General features: G+C 37.4%; 1 protein-coding gene across 1 annotated transcript; it reads right to left on the reverse strand.

The window, feature by feature from the left end:
• Window positions 1-1,403: 1,403 nt before the first annotated feature.
• LOC137408868 (phenylalanine--tRNA ligase beta subunit-like) lies at window positions 1,404-24,786 on the reverse strand. The gene is made up of 15 exons (XM_068095456.1): window positions 24,632-24,786; window positions 17,391-17,446; window positions 16,656-16,810; window positions 14,628-14,700; window positions 14,350-14,465; window positions 13,862-14,012; window positions 12,827-12,935; window positions 12,408-12,540; window positions 10,547-10,660; window positions 7,967-8,177; window positions 7,692-7,772; window positions 5,381-5,473; window positions 4,047-4,164; window positions 3,801-3,956; window positions 1,404-1,853 (listed from the first exon to the last, which is right to left on the reverse strand). Exons 1-15 carry the CDS (start codon window positions 24,687-24,689, stop codon window positions 1,702-1,704), a joined length of 1,776 nt encoding a protein of 591 aa, XP_067951557.1. The 5' UTR covers window positions 24,690-24,786; the 3' UTR covers window positions 1,404-1,701.
• Window positions 24,787-24,830: the final 44 nt, after the last annotated feature.

Raw genomic sequence — 24,830 nt, forward strand, 5'->3', positions numbered from 1 at the left:
ATCTATGCAGAAGTTTGACTTCATCGTTTTTGGTATATTTTTTCTTTTTAAATGTACGGATTCGTGTGATGTAATATGCATCTCTACCTGATACTTAGCTATACACTTTTGCTACTATTTTATCATATACTTAACATCTTAACTTGACGTCGTATATGAATTTCTACTTGCGCATTTTGCTACTATTGCTATTTCACATGTGAAGTGGTACAGCTGGTTACATGGCTTCTCAAAGCTTTCCCATTTCATGTTTTTTATTTTCATTCATACATCTTGTTTCACTTTAAGATTAATTCTGGAATATGGCTATTTTTGATATATTTAAATACAGATGCTGGATGGCCTCTCTTGCCTCGTAGAACCTAGAAGCGCCTCGTGCAAGTTGTAGTTGCTGACCTTTCTGTTAACTTGTTGCCTAGTAACATATGTGTATCCTGTTACTTTACCACCAGATACATGCATCATGTTGCCTAGTAATCTATGTGTATCCTGTTACTTTACCACCAGATACATGCATCATGTTGCCTAGTAACATATGTGTATCCTGTTACTTTACCACCAAATACATGCATCATGTTCCTAGTAATATACGTGTATCCTGTTACTTTATCACTGGATACATGCATCATGTTGCCTAGTAACATATGTGTATCATGTTACTTTATCACTGGATACATGCATCATGTTGCCTAGTAACATATGTGTATCATGTTACTTTATCACTGGATACATGCATCATGTTGCCTAGTAACATATGTGTATCCTGTTACTTTACCACTGGATACATGCATCATGTCGCCAAGTAACATACTTGTATCCTGTTACTTTACCACTGGATACATGCATCATGTGGCCAAGTAACATACTTGTATTCTGTTACTTCACCGTCGGATACTTGCATCATGTTCCTAGTAATATACGTGTATCCTGTTACTTTACAGCTGGATACATGCATTATGTTGCCTAGTAACATATGTGTATCCTGTTACTTTACCACTGGATACGTGCATCATGTTGTCTAGTAACACATGCGTATTCTGTTACATTACCACAGGATACATGCATCGTGTTGCCTAGTAATAAGTGTGTATCCTGTTAGCAACATAAATGTATCCTGTAATGTATGATGGAAAGCCTGTCAACGCCAAAATTCATCCTGGATGTTTTAAAAGATGAGCTGACATACTTTGACCAGGTGAACAGCTCTACTATTATAAATGATCTATTCTCTCAAACAATATGTACAAATGCCTAGTTCTACTTAATGAGTTATCATAACATTATGGCTGCACTACCTTCCATACAAACTGCAATATCTTTATCCGCTCCAAATTTTTATATACAACTACTAAACTTATTTAGGATACGTAATGTGACTGCGGGACAGTGGAACTACGAATATATGATGACTTAGTGCTAAACAGCACGTAATCTTGGCTGTATTATTACAATAGAAAGCTGAACATGAGCCAAAGCTTTGCTAGTTCCTTCTCGGCAAACTTTATGTTGATAATGCTGCGAATTTCATGTCAGCAGCTAATTAATTGCCTTATCTAGTGCACAGGGTCAGGGAATCAAGAGGTCTTGGTTGGAGTTTATTTCAATGATAATAAACTTGATCAACTGGAAGTAAGATGTTTTAACTCAAATAGTGTTGAACCTGGACAGCGTTTGCAGACTAGTTATTGTAAAGTCTACCTGTCACAAAAGCATCTCAAGATTGACCTCAACGGCAGAGGTTGGTAAAGTCAGTTTAAACTGTGTGATTACATCAGGATGCAAGATTCCTAGTTTACCAACAACTTTGCCTTTAGCCACCACTTCCGCACACCTCCCTGGCAGATAGGTTGTGTCTGTAAAAGGTTTACATGGTCCCAGTTAGTCACCGCCAAAATTATACATCCATTTCCGTCTTTGCTTTTATCACAACTAGGATCATTTTCAAATCAAATATTACCTAACAGAACAATCAACTAATTGAAACAGTAGTAGTCTGATAATACAAACAGTAGTAGTCTGATAATTCAAACGGTAGTAGTCTGATAATTCAAACAGTGGTAGTCTGATAATTCAAACAGTAGTAGTCTGATAATTCAAACAGTAGTAGTCTGATAATACAAACAGTAGTAGTCTGATAATTCAAACAGTAGTTGTCTGATAATACAAACAGTAGTAGTCTGATAACACAAACAGTAGTAGTCCGATAGTACAAACAGTAGTAGTCCGATAATTCAAACAGTAGTAGTCGGATAATTCAAACAGTAGTAGTCTGATAATTCAAACAGTAGTAGTCTGATAATTCAAACAGTAGTAGTCTGATAATACAAACAGTAGTAGTCTGATAATATAAACAGTAGTAGTCTGATAATACAAACAGTAGTAGTCTGATAATACAAACAGTAGTAGTCTGATATTACAAACAGTAGTAGTCTGATAATTCAAACAGTAGTAGTCTGATAATACAAACAGTAGTAGTCCGATAGTACAAACAGTAGTAGTCTAATAATTCAAACACTAGTAGTCTGATAATTCAAACACTAGTAGTCTGATAATACAAACAGTAGTAGTCTAATGATACAAACAGTGGTAGTCTGATGATACAAACAGTAGTAGTCTGATAATACAAACAGTAGTAGTCTAATGATACAAACAGTGGTAGTCTGATGATACAAACAGTAGTAGTCTGATAATACAAACAGTAGTAGTCTGATAACACAAACAGTAGTAGTCTGATAACACAAACAGTAGTAGTCTGATAACACAAACAGTAGTAGTCCGATAGTACAAACAGTAGTAGTCTGATGATACAAACAGTAGTAGTCTGATGATTCAAACAGTAGTAGTCTGATAATACAAAAACTAGTAGTCTGATAATACAAACAGTGGTAGTATGATAATACAAACAGTAGTAGTCTGGTAATTCAAACAGTAGTAGTCTGATAATTCAAATAGTAGTAGTCTGATGATACAAACAGTAGTAGTCTGATAATACAAACCGTAGTAGTCTGATGATACAAACAGTAGTAGTCTGATGATACAAAGAGTGGTAGTCTGATGATACAAACAGTAGTAGTCTGATGATACAAACAGTAGTCTGATAATTCAAACAGTAGTAGTCTGATAATACAAACAGTAGTAGTCTGATGATACAAACAGTAGTAGTCTGATGATACAAACAGTAGTAGTCTGATAATACAAACCGTAGTAGTCTGATGATACAAACAGTAGTAGTCTGATGATACAAAGAGTGGTAGTCTGATAATACAAACAGTAGTAGTCTGATGATACAAACAGTAGTAATCTGATAATACAAACAGTAGTAGTCTGATGATGCAGTTGACTTCAGATGTACAGTATATACACATATTAGTAAATATGCTATTATAGTACATTGTACCCTAACACATTTCTCACTTTTTCGAGAATGGAAGTCTGTAATAATTAAGCCCATTCCATTTGCTTGAATAACTGACTTTACTTGATTAAATTGCACAGTATATACGAAAACACACTAATGTGCTACTTTCCAAATCAGAAGTTTAGTGCAATTTCTAGTTAAACTTTTAGTGTAGTCTCCATGAATGCAGACTACAAGAAGCATCCGTGATTCCCAACATACACTAATTACTGGCAAATTGTGTGGTGAATAGACAAGTGGGTGACTGCTCTAGTGGTCATAAAACTTTACGGATGAAGATAAACTTCAATCCTCCATGTTAAATACCAAGGAAATTAGTTGGTCAAGTGGCCTAATGCAAGGGATTTTGGTAAAACGCTGTATCATAAGACAGGTTACATACCGTCGGCAGCTCTGATGTAATATCCTGTTTCATCCTTAGCGTAAGGAATTTCAAGAAGCTGCATAAGCCTGTCTAATAGACCGTGTACAATCTCAAATCCTGCTGACTTATTGTAATTCACGGCAGCAAACCTTCTTTCATTGTGGGCTCCCACCTCTGGACAGACAAGAGATATGCTTGGCTTCAGTTAATACAGACGACCATGATGGTAGGCCGAGCATGAATGCGAGTAATACTGAGTGTTACCTGCTGCAGGGTCTTTGATGACTACATCAGAGATCTCAAAGAGCTTGAGAGGCAAAGGCATGGAGATGTTGGATGAGAGAGTTTTTAGAATGCCGGGCAAAAGGCAGGTTCTTGCCACCTACAGACACAAAAAGCACTTATGTCCAATTAAACTGCAGCTGTCTACTGTATAACTGCAGTTGTTTACTGTACAACTAATTGTCTACTGAATAACTGCAGTTGTCTACTGTATAATTGCAGTTGTCTACTATTTAACTCCAGTTGTCTACTGTATAACTCCAGTTGTCTACTGTATAACCGCAGTTGTCTGCTGTATAACCGCAGTTGTCTACTGTATAACTGCAGTTGTCTACTGTACAACTGCAGTTGTCTACTGTATAACTGCAGTTGTCTACTGTATAACTGCAGTTGTCTACTGCATAACTCCAGTTGTCTACTGTATAATTGCAGTTGTCTACTGTATAAATCCAGTTGTCTACTGTATAACCACAGTTGTCTACTGTATAACTGCAGTTGTCTACTGTATAACTGCAGCTGTCTACTGTATAACCGCAGTTGTCTACTGTATAACTGCAGTTGTCTACTATATAACTGCAGCTGTCTACTGTATAACCGCAGTTGTCTACTGTATAACTGCAGTTGTCTACTGTATAACTCCAGTTGTCTACTGTATAACTGCAGTTGTCTACTGTATAACTGCAGTTGTCTACTGTATAACTGTAGTTGTCTACTGTATAACTGCAGCTGTCTACTGTATAACCACAGTTGTCTACTGTATAACCACAGTTGTCTACTGTATAACTGCAGTTGTCTACTGTATAACTCCAGTTGTCTACTGTATAATTGCAGTTGTCTACTGTATAACTTCAGTTGTCTACTGTATAACCGCAGTTGTCTACTGTATAACCGCAGTTGTCTACTGTATAACCGCAGTTGTCTACTGTATAAACGCAGTTGTCTACTGTCCAAACGCAGTTGTCTACTATATAACCGCAGGTGTCTACTGTATAACTGCAGTTGTCTACTGTATAACTCCAGTTGTCTATTGTATAACTCCAGTTGTCTACTGTATAACCGCAGTTGTCTACTGTATAACCGCAGTTGTCTACTGTATAACCGCAGTTGTCTACTGTATAAACGCAGTTGTCTACTGTCCAAACGCAGTTGTCTACTATATAACCGCAGGTGTCTACTGTATAACTCCAGGTGTCTACTGTATAACCTTTGACAGATGATTAACCGTCTAGTTGACATACTGAACCTACTTCTGAGAGGTTTACCTGCGTATTGAGTAACACAGGCTAAAAGGTAAATGTAAGTGAAGTAAAAAATACCTGAAACTCTGTAGCTTTTGGTTTGCTAATATGTACGGCTGGGACAGAGTTTATCTCCTTTCTCAGTTTATCTGAGACATCTCCAGCTGAGCACTGTCATACACAAGCATATACTTTGTAAACATACAATTGTACAATGTACAGTTCTACAATATCCAATTGTACATATAAAATTGTACAATATACAATCTACGTGTATATATAAATCTCAAAGTTTGTCATCATCCATCCAAATACCTGTCTGTCTGTCCAGTTATAGCTATTAAAATCTTGGAATGAAAAGCTTGCTTTTTGCTGGATTTGAGCTCATGAAAATTGCGTCCGCCATTTTGTATACTCGCATTTCACAACAAAGGAGTTCTTATAATTTTATAGCTCTTATCGTATATCCTTTTCTAGATTGCACATGCCAAATGACGTATTATTTGATACATTGTGACCACGGGTTACGATGCCCCTATAACTATAAAATATTTTTCATTTAATTCTACGAAACACGATGCTTTTTCAAATAGGGCAAATTTGTTTTTTCACCATACGATATCAACAAACATTTCTCTCAAAATTAAAAATTGGCGATTGTCGTACTGATTACGATGAATTGACAAAAATGTCGATATGTTATTCACTAAAATATCTCCCACAACGTCGGAAAGAGATAGACGTTGCTCGTTATCTCTGTTCAGCATTATCCGTTATGGTAAAAACTGATTCACAAAAAGATAAGTGATACAATTTTAGTTAAAAATGTAAAGTTTATTAAAATACATATTAAAACTTCCTTCAAGTATGTGTTTAGTAAGCTAAATTCATTTATGTTAGATTCAGCATTTATGTTACACGTCTGTCTCGAAGGTAAGAACTCTCCACGGTATGTACTGCACGCAGTACATTGTAATGTTACCCTTTCTTGCAGATCAAAACCACAAAATGCACTAAAGTTATTGTAGGTAACTATAGTTACTAAGGTTAACATATTGTTTTGTTACTATTTTTTAATAATGATGATTTTGTTGATTTTTACCAGGAGGTGTTTGCATTAAATAAGTCTCATGAATTTCTATACCACTCTATACGATATTTTCGCCTAATGACACTAACACTGAAATCTAATAACACTTCTGGTGAACACTACTCACTAAAATCATAGTTGTATACCAATAACTTTTCATTGTAATAGTAGCAAAACAGACTATATTTAGCCACTTGCTAACGATTTTACTTTAAACACTTTGACAGTTTTATTTTTCCTAATTTATTTCAACAAAACACTTCTTTCATAATATGAAATTCAAAAGTTACAGTTATTTAAAAAGGTTTGAAAACCTTCACAGTTGTCTTCTTTTTGCTCTTAATTCATTTGAACTGCACAAAAACACTTTGCAAATTATATGAAGTTTAAAAGGTAGAATGGTAAATGTTGTATATGTTGAATAAAAGTAAACTTTCTGTACAAAGAATTTTTTAGTACACGAGTAAATAGAACAATTTCGAGTAAATTTAAACAATACAATGGTGAATGTTGTATATGTTAAATAAAAATAAATTTTTTGTCCAAAGACTTTTTTATTACCCGGGCAACACCGGGCATTCACCTAGTTGTACAATATATACAGGTGGACAAATACATAATTGTACAAGATATACAGGTGGATAAATACATGAGCAATGTTTTAAAAATAAAATGGTTCACACGAATAATAAATTTATATAGATTCCTGCTTAGACTCTGAAATCAGTTAAGAGCCACAAAGGAAACAGATAACTCCACAAGAATAGCCAATTTCATGGGATCATCATGTCCAAAAGACCCAGTATATGAAACTGCCATAGATTTGTGTATAGCAGTAAGAGAGCAGATACATTAAATACAGATGGTGATGCTTGACTTTATGAAAGCTGATAATACTAACAGAGTAACTCTATGCAAGCTGATCAATCTAACAGAGTAACTCTATGCATACTAATAATTCTAACAGAATAACTCTATGCAAGCAGATAATATTAACAGAGTAACTCTATGCAAACAGACAATACTAACAGAGTAACCCTATGCAGGCAGATAATACTAACAGAGTAACTCTATGCAAGCTGATAAGTCTAACAGAGTAACTCTATGCATACTGATAATTTTAATAGAATAATGCTATGCAAACAGATAATACTAACAGAATAACTCTATGCAAGCAGATAATATTAACAGAGTAACTCTATGCAGGCAGATAATACTAACAGAGTAACTCTATGCAAGCTGATAAGTCTAAGAGAATAGACAACTAGAGACAAGAGAATGACTTCACTATATACCAACCAGTATAAACGACAAACACTCTGTGAATCCTGCTTGAGCGATTTCCTTCCTCAGTAGGTCAGTGATCTTGTTCAGGTTAAACTAAAACAGTTTGAAATACAAAGAATACTAGCAAAATATACGCTTCCAGTTGCTCAAGCACTTTTGTCATGTACTAATACCAGTATACATGCAACAAGAAATGAAAGTATAACAGCCTGTATCTTTAAGCAGCTATGATTATACCCTGAAGGCTGGTGGGACCCTCCAAATATTACTTGTATCTAATCACACACCTGTTCACCAGTAGTGTTCGTCTTAGGAAGGGTTCTGGTGATGTTGTCATAGCCATGAGCAATGGCTACATCTTCTACAATGTCGGCCAGATGTATGACGTCTGGTCGATTAGGAGGGATTGTGACTGTGATGAAGTCAGAGTCTGTCGGGTCCAAACAGGAAGTGAGGCACATTCGTGAAAGCGAGCTAGCGATTTGAGCAGGGTTCTCACTGAGAAACAAACACATGTTGTACAGGGGCGCAATATAAATGGTCTGGTAAATAAAATTTTTATCGTATATCTCTGCATATAAGCCAATTGTGAGTCATTTAGGCTTACCATAAAACCTCTAATTGAACGCTACCTCTATTTGAACACCACATCCAATTGACCACCACCCTGAGAAAATTTGAAAAATAGAGACAACTTTCTAATTGAACATTACCTCTATTTGACCGCTACTTTGACATTATTTGATCTTTACGATGCCATAATATCAATCGATCAGAAGAAAAGTGTCCACAAAATCGTATTAAATAATGAATCGTTTACATTAATAACAATTAATTCTTTCGTTGGCCAATTCCAAAGCTTTTCTTTTTTCTCATTAAAACTTTGGAAGCAACAACATAGGAATAATTAATAACTGCCTCAGGCTAACAATAGTTCCTTGTTTAACGCGGTCTTGGTACTTTGAAGAACTGTTTACAAAAAACCAGTTTATAAAAAACGGTTTACATTTATGATGGTAGATGAATGACTAGTTTTAGGGTGACAGCTGCATTTAGCGAGCAAAACTTTTACACATTGCATTTATGCTAAATGCAATGCGTAAAAGAATTGTTCTCCCAAAAAAATTGTTTGGACGCTAATATCGATTAGTTCAGCAGTTCAGAAGAACAGTTGAGGTCAGAAGACATTGTGGAAGGTATTGGACAACCAGAAGCTCGTTCCATCGAAAGCAACAATCAGAACGTCACTAAAACAATCAGCAAACGATGCAAATACTTTTGTTTTAAAACTGTTAATTTTTGTTTCTGCATGCAATATAAGTATGGTTCATTTAAGCCACTTGTTCATGAATAAATACATTTGTAGCATTTGATCGATTATCATTACATAACTTATAAATTTGCAGATTTATAGCATATTATTTAATAGCATCCTTACGGTTATCTTAACACGGCTTACAATGGATCGACGCTCATAGCTCTTCCATTGCACACAACAAGCTAGTTTTGGCTGCAAACTGTAGACGTATCAATGAGTGCAATGATAATTTATTCAACATTGTCAATTTATAGATATAAAATAAAATATGCCTTCAAATTTAGAATGAAATAAAAAATTGAAGGCTCTAACAAATTGCAAAGCAAGGAAAAGGCTATAATATCATCGCCGATTAATTGCAAGCAATAGATAACAGCTGCTGGTAGAGATATCTCTCGGCTTCCCAATGCAAACTTTATTTAGAGATCTTTGGCAAGTTAGCAGATTTATTGCATCCAAAAGGTTTAACATCGCTCCGCCCAAAAAAGATGGCAAAATATAGGCGACATTCGTTTCACCCGAAAAAAGGCTAAATTATTCTTCCCAAAAATCTGATGAGCCATTTAAAAATATACCATCAGTCTCTATTTGAACGCCACCTCCAATTGACCGCCACTAGAGAGGGAGGGTTGAAAAATAGAGTGCCATGGCATTCAATTAGAGGTTTTACGGTAAATTTTCATCCCTAAAATTCTGACGAGCACGTAAAAACAATACAGCGCCACCCTTTATTTGAACGCCAACTTCAATTAAACGCCACCATGGAGGAAGGGTTGAAAAATAGAGCGCCATGGCTTTCAAATACAGCTTTTACGGTATATGCAAGATAAGCTTATATGCGGGGACATACAGTAATAAACTCAGCGATATAAAAGGAGATTCAAGTTACCAAGACTCAGTAACTCAGATTCTTATTATAACTATAATTAAAAAGTACCACACTTTGACTTCAAAGGTAGAAACTGTGGCATCTTGTTGTATGTGCCTTTATGTATGCTATATATAAATTAATTTATATTAATATTTTGTTAACTATTAATAATTTATATATACTATGATATATAATTAAATGTAGTATATATAATATTATATACATATAAATTAATGTATATAATAGCTCATACTCTATACATTGCACAATGACAACACGCATTAAAAACAAAGAGTAAGGAAATATACATTGTAGGTCAAACAAAGAAGTGAGATTCAAAGAGACGTTTGGGGATATTGATAAAGATATTGATAAAGATATTGATATAGATATTGATATAGATATTGATAAAAATATTGATAAAGATATTGATATTGATATAGATATTAATAAAGATATTGATATAGATATTGATAAAGATATTGATATAGATATTGATATAGATATTGATAAAGATATTGATAAAGATATTGATATAGATATTGATAAAGATATTGATATAGATATTGATATAGATATTGATAAAGATATTGATAAAGATATAGATATTGATAAAGATATTGATATATATATTGATAAAGATATTGATATAGATATTGATATAGATATTGAACATACTCAATACCAATGCTTCTGTTGAGACCGGGAGCATAGACCTTCTGATTTCTGTAAGGTAGAAGAGGATAAACTTCGACTCGATGGTCAGGAGTGATAACTTCCACTTTTTCAACCCTGCAGAAAATATCAGCATGCGGATGATAGGTTGATTACCTTTAGATTGGAACAGTTACAGGCGACTAACTATAAATAATATTCACTTGAAGACCTTTTAACAAAAATCAGCTGATTACAGAAATAAAAGAATAAGTTTACGTATGAAAAGATACAAAATCTTTATATGCAAACTTGCTGACATGTTCAACATAAAAGTAATATCATAAGACATTCAAAGTTTCTCAAACCTTATAGTTTTGCAAATAAATATAAAAAATGATGAAAATAAAACAATAAAAACATACATAAATAAAATTGGGTTAAACTTTTTATTGTAAATTCAAAAAAGATGTGCCATTTATCTCCAGCACTCACTCTTCCTCTGAACACACACATTGCTGAGCCTACACATCTGTCTGTCTGTCCTGACAGTAAGGTCACCATAAAAGGTCACCATGTAAGGTCACCATGAAGGTCACCATGAAGCCTTTGTTACTGATTATATAACTCTAGTCTTCAAGTTTTTCCACAAAATTTAGATTTTTATTTGTAGTTCTTTTACATACTTTTATATAATGCATTTGTCTAAATGCTAAATGTAATTACTTGAAGTATGTATCATTGTTTTTGGATTCTAAATTAACAAAATATACAATGTATTCTTATAGTACATACTCCGACATGTGATGGTTTCAACATACAAAATATGTTTCAACAGACGATGCATGTTTCAGCATACAAAGCATGTTTCAACGTACAAAGCGAATATCAGAATGGATGAATTCTGTATGTCAAGGTTTGACCTCATATACTGTTAATGCAGAGAGGGCTAGGAAATACCATGATTGGTTCAGGCAATCAAGTGTTTCTACGCTTCGTATGGGTTCGGAGTTGCTTCCACACCGAATCATAGAAATAGTAAAGTTCGAAAGTATCCGACAACATTTCACTTCACAAAATTAGTGTAAAGTCATTCGCTGTGGGAGTACTTCAACATCATAGAAACGCTCACTGATGATGGATTCGAATTGATAATACTTGGCTAAGCTCTTCCCAGTCGAGGTAAAGAAAGTTCAGCACACTCCAGCCCGGCACCACGCATGTCTCTGCTATGAAAACATTCTACTGCTACTTACTATTGTTTCTGGTTGACCTTTTGCCTTCACATTAACCTGTCGAAGATAAGTTGCTCGTACGAGGATGGCAGAATTACTTTTCAGTGCAACTAACTGACTACGCATGAATTGAAACGTGGCCATGACCCGAAAGCGAGTCTACTTTAGTAAGTTTTGTTTTGAAAGATACATCAACATCACGAATCTTGGAGAGATTTACAGTGCAACTTCGAACCATTGAAACGGTGAGTTGCAAATTTGTCGGCAGCAAACAACTCTGAACCCATTCGAGCATGGATACAGTAAATGACTAGTTAGGACTTCCAAAGTCAACGAGGTCATGTACCCTTCACAGACATGCCAAATTAATACTAATGTAAGGGCATAGACTTGCCAAATGAATACTAATGCAAAGGGTACAGACATGCCAAATGAATACTGATGTAAGGGGCACAGACATGCCAAATGAATACTGATGTAAGGGACACGGACTTGCCAAAATGAATACTAATACAAGAGACACAGACATTCCAAACGAATACTAATGTAAAAGGCACAGACTTGCTGAATGAATACTAATGTAAGGGACATAGACATGCCAAATGAATGCTAATATAAGGGACACAGACTCTTCAAATAATAATACTAACGTGAAGGGCTCGTCACAATATTCACTAAACATGATGACAAGAATGTCCAGAGCGATACGGGCTTTGGTGAGGTCTGTGGCAGTCATTTCAATGAAGACATTCTTAGTGTTCAGGGTGATTTTAGAGTGGTCTCCTAGCAACAGACAGGTATATGTAAACAAGATAAGGCTGTCTCTATCAAACTTTTTTGCATTAATGACCTCAGTGATAAGTCCATTTACTAGCTGTGACCTTTTATATCAGCAAAACATTTTAAAAATAAAAATCCTGGAAAAGCATAGCCTAGAGTTCCATTCATCTTCATCCAGCGAGCAATAAATAAGTGTGTCATTACTGGCGTACATCTTTTAAATATTACTACAAAAAATTATTGCAAACGTTGATAAGAGCTCATTAAACAGCATAGAATAAGCAATTACCATTGATGATAGGGGGCATAGAGAGGACAACTCCATCAGCATCATAAATAACTGGATAAACAGGGCTATCCTTGATAATTGGCAGATATTGCTTCAAGTGAGTGTCACTCTGCAAATACACATGCAAAGAGCTATAAAAGTGTTGTAACCAAATGCACAGATTAGATAATATGTCTGGTAAATGCACGATATAATGCCAGAAAGCAAAAAGGTCTACTTTCTGCGACTGATGTCGGCTTGCAGTTTGAAAACTCGAAAGAAATGTTTGTACAGCAGATACTGACATACTCTGTGGATTAAGAGTGGGTGAATACCTACAGCAGTTCCTGACAGATTCTGCAGGTTAAGAATGGGTGAAGACCTTAAGCAGATACTGACAGATTCTGCAGGTTAAGAATGAGTTGAAGACCTACAGCAGTTCCTGACAGACTCTGCAGGTTAAGAATGAATTGAAGACCTACAGCAGTTCCTGACAGATTCTGCAGGTTAAGAATGGGTGAAGACCTTAAGCAGATACTGACAGATTCTGCAGGTTAAAAATGAAGTGAAGACCTACAGCAGTTCCTGACAGACTCTGTAGGTTAAGAATGGGTGAAGACCTACAGCAGTTACTGACAGATTCTGCAGGTTAAGAATAAGTTGAAGACCTACAGCAGTTACTGACAGATTCTGCAGGTTAAGAATGAATTGAAGACCTACAGCAGATACTGACAGACTCTGCAGGTTAAGAATGAATTGAAGACCTACAGCAGATACTGACAGACTCTGCAGGTTAAGAATAAGTTGAAGACCTACAGCAGTTCCTGACAGATTCTGCAGGTTAAGAATGAATTGAAGACCTACAGCAGATACTGACAGATTCTGCAGGTTAAGAATGAATTGAAGACCTACAGCAGATACTGACAGACTCTGCAGGTTAAGAATAAGTTGAAGACCTACAGCAGTTCCTGACAGACTCTGCAGGTTAAGAATGAATTGAAGACCTACAGCAGTTACTGACAGACTCTGCAGGTTAAGAATGAGTTAATGACCTACAGCGAATAACTCCATGAGCACATCAGCAGTGTACTCTTTGTCTCTGTTGAGAGGTTTGAACTTTATGTCTCGAGGTGGCAGGGCTGTGTACTTGAAGGGGCCTTTGATAGTGTCAAGGTCATGAGTGCCAATAGCCACCAGAGAGCGTTGCCTGTAACAACACATTAAGTTTGCATAACATACTATACCATGTGGCCTTCAATTCATGTTTGTGTTAGTTCTATCCCATGTTTATGTTAGTTCTATCCCATGCTTATGTTAGTTCTATCCCATGTCTATGTTAGTTCTATCCCATGTCTATGTTAGTTCTATGCCATGTTTATGTTAGGTCTATCCCATGTTTATGTTAGTTCTATCCCATGTTTATGTTAGTTCTATCCCATGTTAATGTTAGTTCTATCCCATGTTAATGTTAGTTCTATCCCATGTTTGCGTTAGCTTTATGCCATGTTCATGTTAATTCTATCCCATGTCTATACTTCACATACCGACAGAGATTCTGGTGAAGCTTATCCTGTAGATCTATGAAGCTCTTGTATCTGTCTTCGGTAAACTGGACATTCCTCAAGATGGCAGCTACAGCATGGGGTCGTATGCAGTTCACCTGACATAACACAGATTTTACAGATAACATTGTTAAACATTAAAAAAAGAATGGTGTATGATGGAAAGAATAGAAACTCCGGGTATTGTAAAGTGCATATCAGCATACAGCCGTGAAGGTAAGTAAGCAAAGGTAAGTTAGAAGTATGCTCTGAGTACGTACTGAGTCATGCATATTAAGTACCGCTCTATGGCCAGATTCAGGTTCCACAGCTCGGTAGACTGGTGGCTGGAGGCTGGAAAAGTAAGTCATGTTTAATTACAGCCCTTAGCATGGCTCTAATGAACTTCTGAGTCTGTGAGGGAGGACCAGTTTAAAGGTAGGTGATGTATGATCGCTCTAGGACTGTTTAAAGGTAGGTGATGTATGATCGCTCTAGGACTGTTTAAAGGTAGGTGAGGTATGATCTCTCTAGGACTGTTAAAAGGTAGGTGAGGTATGATCTCTCTAGGACTGTTTAAAGGTAGGTGAGGTATGATCTCTCTATGACTGTTTAAAGGTAGGTGAGGTATGATCTCTCTAGCACTGTTTAAAGGTAGGTGAGGGATGATCTCTCTAGCATTGTTTAAAGGTGGGTGAGGTATGATCTGTTTAGCACTGTTTAAAGGTAGGTGAGGTATGATCTCTCTAGCATTGTTTAAAGGTGGGTGAGGTATGATCTGTCTAGGATTGTTTAAAGGTAGGTAAGGTATAATCTCTCTAGCACTGTTTAAAGGTAGGTGAGGTATGACTTCTCTCTAGCACTGTTTAAAGGTAGGTGAGGTATGATCTCTCTAGCACTGTTTAAAGGTAGGTGAGGTATGATCTGTCTAGGATTGTTTAAAGGTAGGTGAGGTATGATCTCTCTAGCATTGTTTAAAGGTGGGTGAGGTATGATCTGTCTAGCACTGTTTAAAGGTAGGTGAGGTATGATCTCTCTAGGATTGTTTAAAGGTAGGTGAGGTATGATCTCTCTAGGATTGTTTAAAGGTAGGTGAGGTATGATCTGTCTAGGACTGTTTAAAGGTAGGTGAGGAATGATCTCTCTAGGAACATTCCACAAAATAGACGCACATTTTATAAGTTACTTGCAGTAAGCCCATCGCTGCTCAAGATTTCTTTCATGTTCAGTACAAATTGTTTCCTACTTTCATGACAACAATCCATGAACACGTTCATTAAGGGCAATTGACTTTAATGCATGAGGAGGCACATTTGGGAGTCTTATTAGATAGACCATTGTGCATTTATATAAATGACCAAAGTTCTAAAATTACCAATTGAGCCAGGCATTGCTTAGAGTGGGCTGCTTTTTTCCCATTAGATAAGCGGTAGATAACGGAAGAGCTCTGTCAGTCCGCTCTTTTATAACTCTTCCGCTACATGAGGATTTTTTAATGTCACAGAACACTGATCTTATTATAGTAAAGATTATTCTGGAAAACAGGATGATGGTCTGACTGGCGCAGTTAGGAGAGTGTCAGTATGATATGCTGGATGTGACAAGTTCAAGTCCCATCCAATGCAATATTTTATGAAGCGCTTTAGATACTGGATATGTTGTTTTCTCAGTGAGATGGTTTCAAACATAACTACAAGGTGAGAGTTTTATAAGTTATAGAGCAAGACAGGCCGAGATAAACGATGAGTGCAAAAAAGTTGCAAGAGTTTTTTCATTCATTCATTTAGAGCAAAACATTCAATCTTCATTATAATAGAAGGTGTGTCCGTCCTTCTGAAGCCACGATAAGAGCATTAGAAAAATAATCACCTCACACGAGAATTGAACTCACATATCCAGCTTTACAACCAAGTGTTCTACCTACTACGCTTCCGGACCACTCTGCAGCACCATGGAACAATTGTTCACATACTTATTACCCATGGTGATCTCTAAGGCGCACAAGAGTAAGCTTACTAGTAAAATATAAAGAGAAAAACTAGCAATGTAAATCATCATTTAAAGTCTCGTTAGCGGCTGTATTAGATGTGTAAGAATAAGCATGATAAGGGTCGTAGTTTCTTGGTCACATGAGAAAACGATTCCAAGAAATACTCTGGGACACGTGTTATATACCTCTTATTTTTCCAAAAACACACAAGTATTGCAAGCAAGCGTAACTGTAAGCCTTAATTCATACATATCTGAACAAAAACTTCAGGTATCCATTATTCGGTGACCAAGAGCCAGTAAAGAAAAGGAAATTTCACCGGCCAGAGAAGATCTTGAGGCCTCTGGAGAGACCCTCAATGCAGAGGAGGTCATATCTGTTAGCAGGCACATCTATTTTGTACAGAATCGACTTGTCTGCCCCTGCAGCTTTCTCCTCGCCCTGCTCTTTGGCTATCACTTCATATTCTGATGTCTGTAAAATCATTGGCAATACTAATACTAGCGAAAATGTAGGTCACGCTGGACGTTAGCTAGATAGAAATGTAAAAATGTTGTGCCGAGAAAGAAGTTGGCGTAAAGCAGTCATAGAGCATGTGCTGGAATGGCAGCAATTATCATTTACAGCAGTAATAACATTTGATGGTTAACAACTAGACCGCAGCTGTGTATGTGCGACAAGAAACGTCACTTCAATAAACGACTTTGCTAGGCCAGAAAGTCACTAAAGCGATTCGTAGTGAATCAATTACTTCACTTTTTCACAAACAACCATGTTACTTCCCAACCTTAAACCTTGCTAGCAATTTTTGTAACTATGTAGGCTGAGCAGTGTACATATCTATAACATTATCTATTTTGTAAATACCACATCTATTATATTTGTTATAATAATGCTAAGAAACAGGTTCCGTTACTATTGTAGTCTCACACAATATATTCACATATGAAATACATAAGCAGCTGACAACTCCCATTAAAGAAGTATCGATATAATTATCATATAGACAAAGATTTTGAAAACAGCTTTGTCATAGACTGACATTTTAACTTACCACCTCATCCAGTTCTAGCCCAAACTCAAAACACAGATCTCCAAATTCTTCATCAGCTGAAAGAGAGGTGTTTACAGAGATTAACAGCATGTGTCAAAATTTTCTTGAGATTACAACCAACTATGGAATAAAGTTGCGATAGCCTACAATGTGTGTATATCGCTTAATGTAAGAATGTTATATAAAACAAAATTAATTAGTGGCTCTTAAAGGGCATTGAAACCTGTCTCATTTAAAAGCAGGTAGTAGATCTGCTATCAACAGTACATGACAGCAGCAATAGAAAAAGAAGCTCTAGGTGTATGCTGGGGTTTGAAAAAGTACTCACAATATGTGTTGGGGATGAGGGATGTTGTTATTAAAACAAACTACAAACCATTAGAGTAACGCTTTTCGACAATTTATTTTCAGATAGATAGGCTCCCAGCGAAAATCTAATGGTTCCAGCTGACGATACAAAAATTTGACTTCATATTAAAGCGCATTAGTGGAAAGAACAATGTCTCAACAGATGCTCTATCCCGTTATAAAGACAGCCATTGTAAATGATGAGACTAGAGTCGCTGAGGTAGAACATTATTCTGACCGAATACTATGAATCCAACGACTAGACAGTGAATTAGAAAAGCTGAAGCTTGAACAGCAACAGATAAAGTATTGAAGAGAGTGTAGAGCTTCACCAAAGGAGCTGATCATTACCAAAACCTGCTCAATTACTATCAATAGTCGAGTTAGGACAACTACATGTATATTATTAGAGAAAAGCTTTTCTGTCAGCAAACCAAAGTTTGCTCGTGTGGGAGAGCCATGTGGTTATCCCTTTCAATCAGAGAATGAAGGTCCTGAAGGACATACATCGTGATCATCTAGAAATCACAAAGTGCCAAACAAGAGCACAAGATAGCATTTGGTAGCCTGCTTGGGGAAAGCTATTGAAGATATGGTTAGTCAGTGTGAAACTTGCAAGAAAAAATCCAATAAAACAACAGAAACTCACAGCAGCCCTGCAAAAGTCCGGGCAAATTCTTGGCTCAGATCCATTTAATTTCAGAGGTCAGGTTTACTTAATGGTCATAGACTATTACACCAGATTTCCCGAAATTTCATTATTGAAAAGTGACACACCATCCAGGAACATCATTCGACACTTGACGAGCAGTTTCGTGTCATGGAATACCAGGTTGTATAATTTTGGACAATGAACCTCAATGGGCATCTCATGAATTTAAGGTGTTTTCCAAAAAATATGGCTTTACTCTCCTAACCAGCAGCGATCCACATCTATGTTGTATATGCGTGTGTCTGCATCGTGCCCACTCGTATTGCAGGAACTTAGGTTACGTGTGCCAGTTTGGTATTGAGAGGTCACACCGCAAGTACGTGGGCCTATAGGAGTCGACCATGTGGATGACTACGAAAGCTATATAAACATGTGACGAATTGCAGACGAGGCTTTTCTCTTGTGGATTTATCGGTGAGTGTAATTATTTAACATGGCGCAGTCGGCAGAATCGCCGATGCGTGGTTGTTAAAAGTGATTTGTGCTGTGATACTTGTGTTCAGTGTTTCACAGGTTCTATACCTCGTGGTAACTGTTTCGTGTGTGGTTTCCGTGCTTTCTGTGTTTACAGTGTTGTGGTGCTCAGTGAAATTTAGTGTTTATGGTGTAGTGGTGTTCAGTGAAATTTAGTCTTTACAGTGTTGTGGTGCTCAGTGAGATTTAGTGTTTACAGTGTTGTGGTGCTCAGTGAAACTTGGTGGTGCTTTTAACACTGGTGTAGTGTTCATGTTGTGTTACGCGTCAATTATGGTGTTTAATTTTAATGAGTTTCCTTCGTTAAAATTGGATAGTGGTGACGTTAATGGTTCATGGAAAAGATGGTTTGATAGTTTTCAAATTGTCGGAGAAATGGTTAGTATGAGAATGGGCAAGGATGAAGACGGCAACCATAAATTTAGTGGCCGTACGAAACTTCTTGCGTTATTACACCCACTAGGTAGTGATGGTAGAGAGGCTTTAAGATCTGTTGGATTGCGTGTGTTGGGTAAAAATTTTACTTACGATGAGGCAATTGCTCATTTAGTTACTATTTATGGTACTGATGAAACGGTTTATGTTAAAACGATGAAATTCGTTACTGCTTCACAAACGGCTTGTGAAAAGGAAAGTTATTATTTACTACGAGTTGAAAAACTCAGTAGAAACGTTAATTTTCGTGGTAATGAGGATGTAAGGAAAGAATTTGCTCTTGCAATAGCTGTTAATGGCTTGCGAGAAGGTTCTTTACGTAGGCAATTAATGCAACACACGGAGTTGAATTGGAAAATTCTAACGGATACTTTGAGGGCCAGAAAACTCGCGCGAGAATCTGATGCCACATTGGAAGGTGCTAGATGTAAAACTAGCAAACTTAGCGTTTCGGAAATTTCGACAAGAGCTCCTAAAAATAAATCTAAAGTAAGAAGAGCGAGTCATTATTCAAGTTCTGATTCAAGTGCTTGCAAAAATGGTGAAATTAACAGAATTTCACAAAGACAATGTAAAAGTTAATATGATGAAAGGTCTAAAAATAAATACTCTAGAAAATGGAGTAGAAATTCAGGTTATGCATCTCCTAGATATGATCGTAGGAGCAGTTATAGAGACTCTAGCAGGTCTTCAAGAGACTCTAGCGTTGATAGGTATAACCGCAATTGGCGTGTTAAGTCTAAGGATGGACACTCACCTAAGAGTGATGATGAATGTTACAACTGTGGTAGTAGAGATCATAGGCTACGTAGTTGCCCTGCAGCTAGATGTTTTGTATGCAATAGGAAAGGTCATACTAGTATTGACTGTAAGAAATATGGCACCGAGAATACTCGGAAACGTAAATGTAGACACCGCTACAACAGAAGTAGTAGCAGGGAAAGTGATTGTAGTAGGGGCAAAAGCCCTGATAAAAGAGATAGCCATAGTACACGTTCTTACTTCCTAAGTAGAAGTGTAAGGTTTTCATCTGCAGGTCCGAAATGACTAAATAATAAAATAGTAAAGACCTTGAAGGTAAATGGTAGTGAAGTTGATTTCACATTTGATACAGGTGCTGATGTTTCTACTTTGACTGTTCAGACATTAAGTAAACTCGGTTTGAATTTGAAAGAGTCAGATCAACACCTTAGCGGTGCTGATGGCTCAAGTCTAAAAGTTCTTGGATTCAGTAGAGTAAATATAGAAAGCTCATATCATTCTACTGATGCTCCTGTATATGTGTTGAAAGGTTCTAGATGCAGCCTTTTAGGAATGACAGAACTTGAAAATCTTAATTTACTCGCTGTCATTAATGGTATATGTACGGATAATTTCGATCCTATTCAGAAATTTCCTAAAGTGTTTGAAGGCTTGTGTACTATGCTCGGTATGTTTTCCATCACCTCGAGAGGTGAGGCAGAACCCGTCAGGTTGTATTCCCCAAGATCAATTGCAGCTGGGTTAAGATCTCAGGCTAAGAAAGAGCTTGGTAGAATGCTCACTGATAAGGTTATAGAAAAAGTAGAAATACCTACTGATTGGTGTTCGGGTCTAACAATAGCTCCGAAATCTGGTGATAAAATCAGAATGTGTGTGGATTTAACCAATTTAAATAAGCAGTCGTTATCCCGACTATGTTCCATAACGCTTATACTTGTATATTACGGTTTCAGATACTTTACTGAGTTATATATACCGGTGCTGATGTCTGTTGCCTCTGGTGGAGGAGGACCCGGAGACGGGGAGCGGCCTGGAGACAGGAACGGAGCAGGTGGCCACAAAAGCCGACCAGCTAGGACTACCGACCAAGTCGGCAAGGAGACTAAGAAGTAGAGATGCCCCGATTCTAAATTCACCAGCCGATTCAGATACCGATCCGATATACCGATCCTAATTGAAAAATAATCCGATTCAGATACCGATTCAGATCTTTTGTGTTGCATAGATAGTAGCTCATTTTATTATGCAAATACAAACATAATGCAAAGAAAACATGAATATTATTGTATTTATTTGTTTGCATTTATGGAAAAAAATATATACATATTCACATACTGACATACCGTGCATATAGTAACAAAACAGTCCAAGTTTCTTGTAATTTGTAAATAAAGGTAATTACCGTCAGTGGTACAGTTCTATCTGTGATAACGAAGTCCCTCTTCTATTGTTGGATGAACTGCTGTGCCTGTACAAGTTTAGAGCAAATCAATGTTTCTTTTAAAAACCGTTAGTGATTCAATTATCTCAGTAAGACGTCTCTTTTCTTCCATCATTATCAATGTAGCCAAGCGTACTGAAGGGGGATTCCCTTGCAACAGATGTTGGAGGACAGGCTACATACCGATACGCCACTGGGGTTACGGTTTTTGGTACAATACAAACGATCCATTGTATCGTCAGGATCAAGAGAGTGATAGATAACTTTATGCGTCGACTGTTTAAATTACTTTCGTAATGCTAGTAAATAGAAATATCGCACTGCGTTCTTGTTTCCCATTTTTGTTATCTTGTTCGTGATTGCTTGCAATAAACCCTATCGCTGTAATTGGGAAATACCACACTTTTTGTTTACGTTCTGGCTAAAAAGTTTCCTTCGCTGCGTTGATCAGGCTATAAACATGAAATAAATTGTGTGGCAGGCCTGAAATTCATTAAAAGTAAGAAGCTTACAGCTGATGATTTTTATTAGTATAGCAGGCTAAAATACAGTTTTCTGCTAAATGGTTGTCTGTAAAAAGTATCGGAAGGTTCAGATTTTTTAAGAAAAGGTCGGCCGATACCGATTCAGATACTTGACACTCATATCGGCACCGATACCGATTCCGATACCAAAATCGGGGCAACTCTACTAAGAAGTCTAAGGGAAAGGCCAGACAGATCTATGGCAAGGAAGGTAGATTGTTTTGCTGGTTTTGTGGTTGTTCCAGGGATCATTATGCAATTGAGTGCCCTAGCAACTATTGTAGGAAGTGTGGCGGTAAGAGGCACTGGTCGAAGGAGTGCACGGTTTCAGTTTGCAGTTACTGTGGCGAGGTGGGACACCTGATGACTCAGTGTCCATCTGAAGGGGCTTCCTTCACCCGGAAGGGAAGGAAATTGCCGGAGGAGAGGAGAGCCAGTATTAGCTCTGACGGGAGAGCCAACACCAGCTCTGACGAGGCCTTGACAGCGCCTAAGCCCAAGGTAGCCAACCGTGGCACCAGCTACGCGGCTGCTGCGGGTAATTCCAAGGTAAGGCGACCTGTGGTCGATAAAATTCAGTCGTTCCTGGATAACATAAGATCTGATTTTATGTCCCAGGAAAAGGTAGATGTCAAGCGGGCTGACATCTACAGGAGGAAGACGGAGGCCCTGGCTGCCTACGACAGAGCTATAGCTAAGCTAGAGGAGGAAGACGACCTTCGTCGACAGGTTGCAGCAGATCATCAGATGTACAATGCCTTGGCTAGCTTACACAAGCTTACCCAGAAGGTATCAGGCTCTGCGATCGGAGGTAAGAGCACTAGAGGCAAACCGGCGAGTGCAAGTGGCAACACGGGCAAGCGTCAGGACGCGCCAACTAGTAGGGCTGCCACAACCGAGGTTCTCGGAGACAGTAAGACAGAGAGTGGCACTGATGGCAACGTCAATGACGTCAATGAAACCGATGACTCGGATCCTAGAGCATATAAGGATTGGTTCGATGAGGTTGAGGCTATAGAGGTAGAGGTTATTGAGACGGAGGTGGACACTGCGCAGAAGGAGCAGGAGATACCTGTGACTGCCAGTGGTAGTGAACTGGACTTGGTGCCAGTTCATAGGGACTCTCACAAAAGTGAGAGTATAGAGGCTTTGCTTCATGCAATGCCTAAGGGGCCAAGCTTCGGCGAGGTTAATTTGACAGGTTCTGGTAGTGACACTACAAGTGAGGAGGATCAGGGAGATCCGATTATGGACATTGATGAAAGAGGTTAACTCTTGAACCGTAGCCTAAGTACCGGTTTCTAGGTGATTATGAGTATGGATGAGGTCGCCAATGAAGACCTGATGGACGCCAATAGTCTCGGTGAAGATTCCTGAAGCAGGAGAACCAGGTTGTGTTTAAGGAAGAGTTCCGATACCTCCCAAAGGAACAATTACAAATAAAAGGAACGCTCCTTTTATTTGCAAAATCTTCCCTAAATGTGTTCAGGTTTTTACGCTTGTTGGTTGCGTTTGGCGTGACGCCTGTTTAACCAACTTTAAAAAAAAGGGCATGTTGTATATGCGTGTGTCTGCCTCGTGCCCGCTCGTATTGCAGGAACTTAGGTTACGTTTGCCAGTTCGGTATTGAGAGGTCGCACCGCAAGTACGCGGGCCTATAGGAGTCGACCATGTGGATGACTACGAAAGCTATATAAGCATGTGACGAATTGCAGACGAGGCTTTTCCCTTGTGGATTTATCGGAGAGTGTAATTATTTAACAGTCCAAAGAACAAAGATGATAGTCAAAAAGAAACGTGATCCAGCTTTGCAATGTTATCATTTAGATCTGCTCTAGTCATAGACAAGACTCTCCTGCAGAACTTCTAATGGTATGAAAACTTTGAACTACAAACTATATTACCCACCCAAACAATATGTTACCCAAATTGCCTGATAATGAAAGGTTCAAGATAAGCAATGACCCATATAAAGATAATTAATATGAAAACATACAAGTACAATAATCCAAAAGTAAAGGTCCTCAGACCGGTTGAGCAAGGTACTAGAGTCTACATTAGAAACAGTAAGAAAGAATGTGTTGTAACAAATTCAAATAATGACTGTAGCAAGACAATATGTGTTAAAGTTGACAATAGACTGTAAATTTGATGTAATAGGGATGTCTTAGTTCCCAATTTATCCCCTAGCAATGAGTAGGGAGTAAGATGAACCGTAAATACTTTAAAAACATTTGCAAGACTACTGTTGATAGATCCTTTAATTATTATTTTGTGTTTAGTTGAGGTATTGGAGCTCTGTCTCGAGCTGGAAAGGAGATGTTGTATTTGCGATAATTTGTGAGTTATCTCCCCTTTTTGAAATTAACGAAACCATATTATTTGTACTAGATAGGATTTTATTGGTTCCAAAAATATTTGAATAAAACAGCGACCATGTCAGTCAAAATGTAACAATGGCAATAGTCTTCCTTTGATAACAAATAATCAAGCAATGTTAAAAAGATATATAAAAATGACACGCAACTGCGTTGTGTAAACTTACAGTAATTACGCGCTAGGGCTTTGCATATCTGGTCTTTTTTTACTCCTACTGTAGGCATTGCCAAACACTAATTTAATATAATTTGGCTGTAGTTAGCGACAGCTAATATGATTAAAAGAGTTCTGGCGTTTTAGCTCCCAGTTGGCGGTTTGGGATTTTATCAATGATGAGGCACAGTGACCTTTGCTAAACTAAAATC

This window comes from Watersipora subatra, chromosome 11, assembly GCF_963576615.1.
Source record: "Watersipora subatra chromosome 11, tzWatSuba1.1, whole genome shotgun sequence".
Classification (NCBI taxonomy): domain Eukaryota; kingdom Metazoa; phylum Bryozoa; class Gymnolaemata; order Cheilostomatida; family Watersiporidae; genus Watersipora; species Watersipora subatra.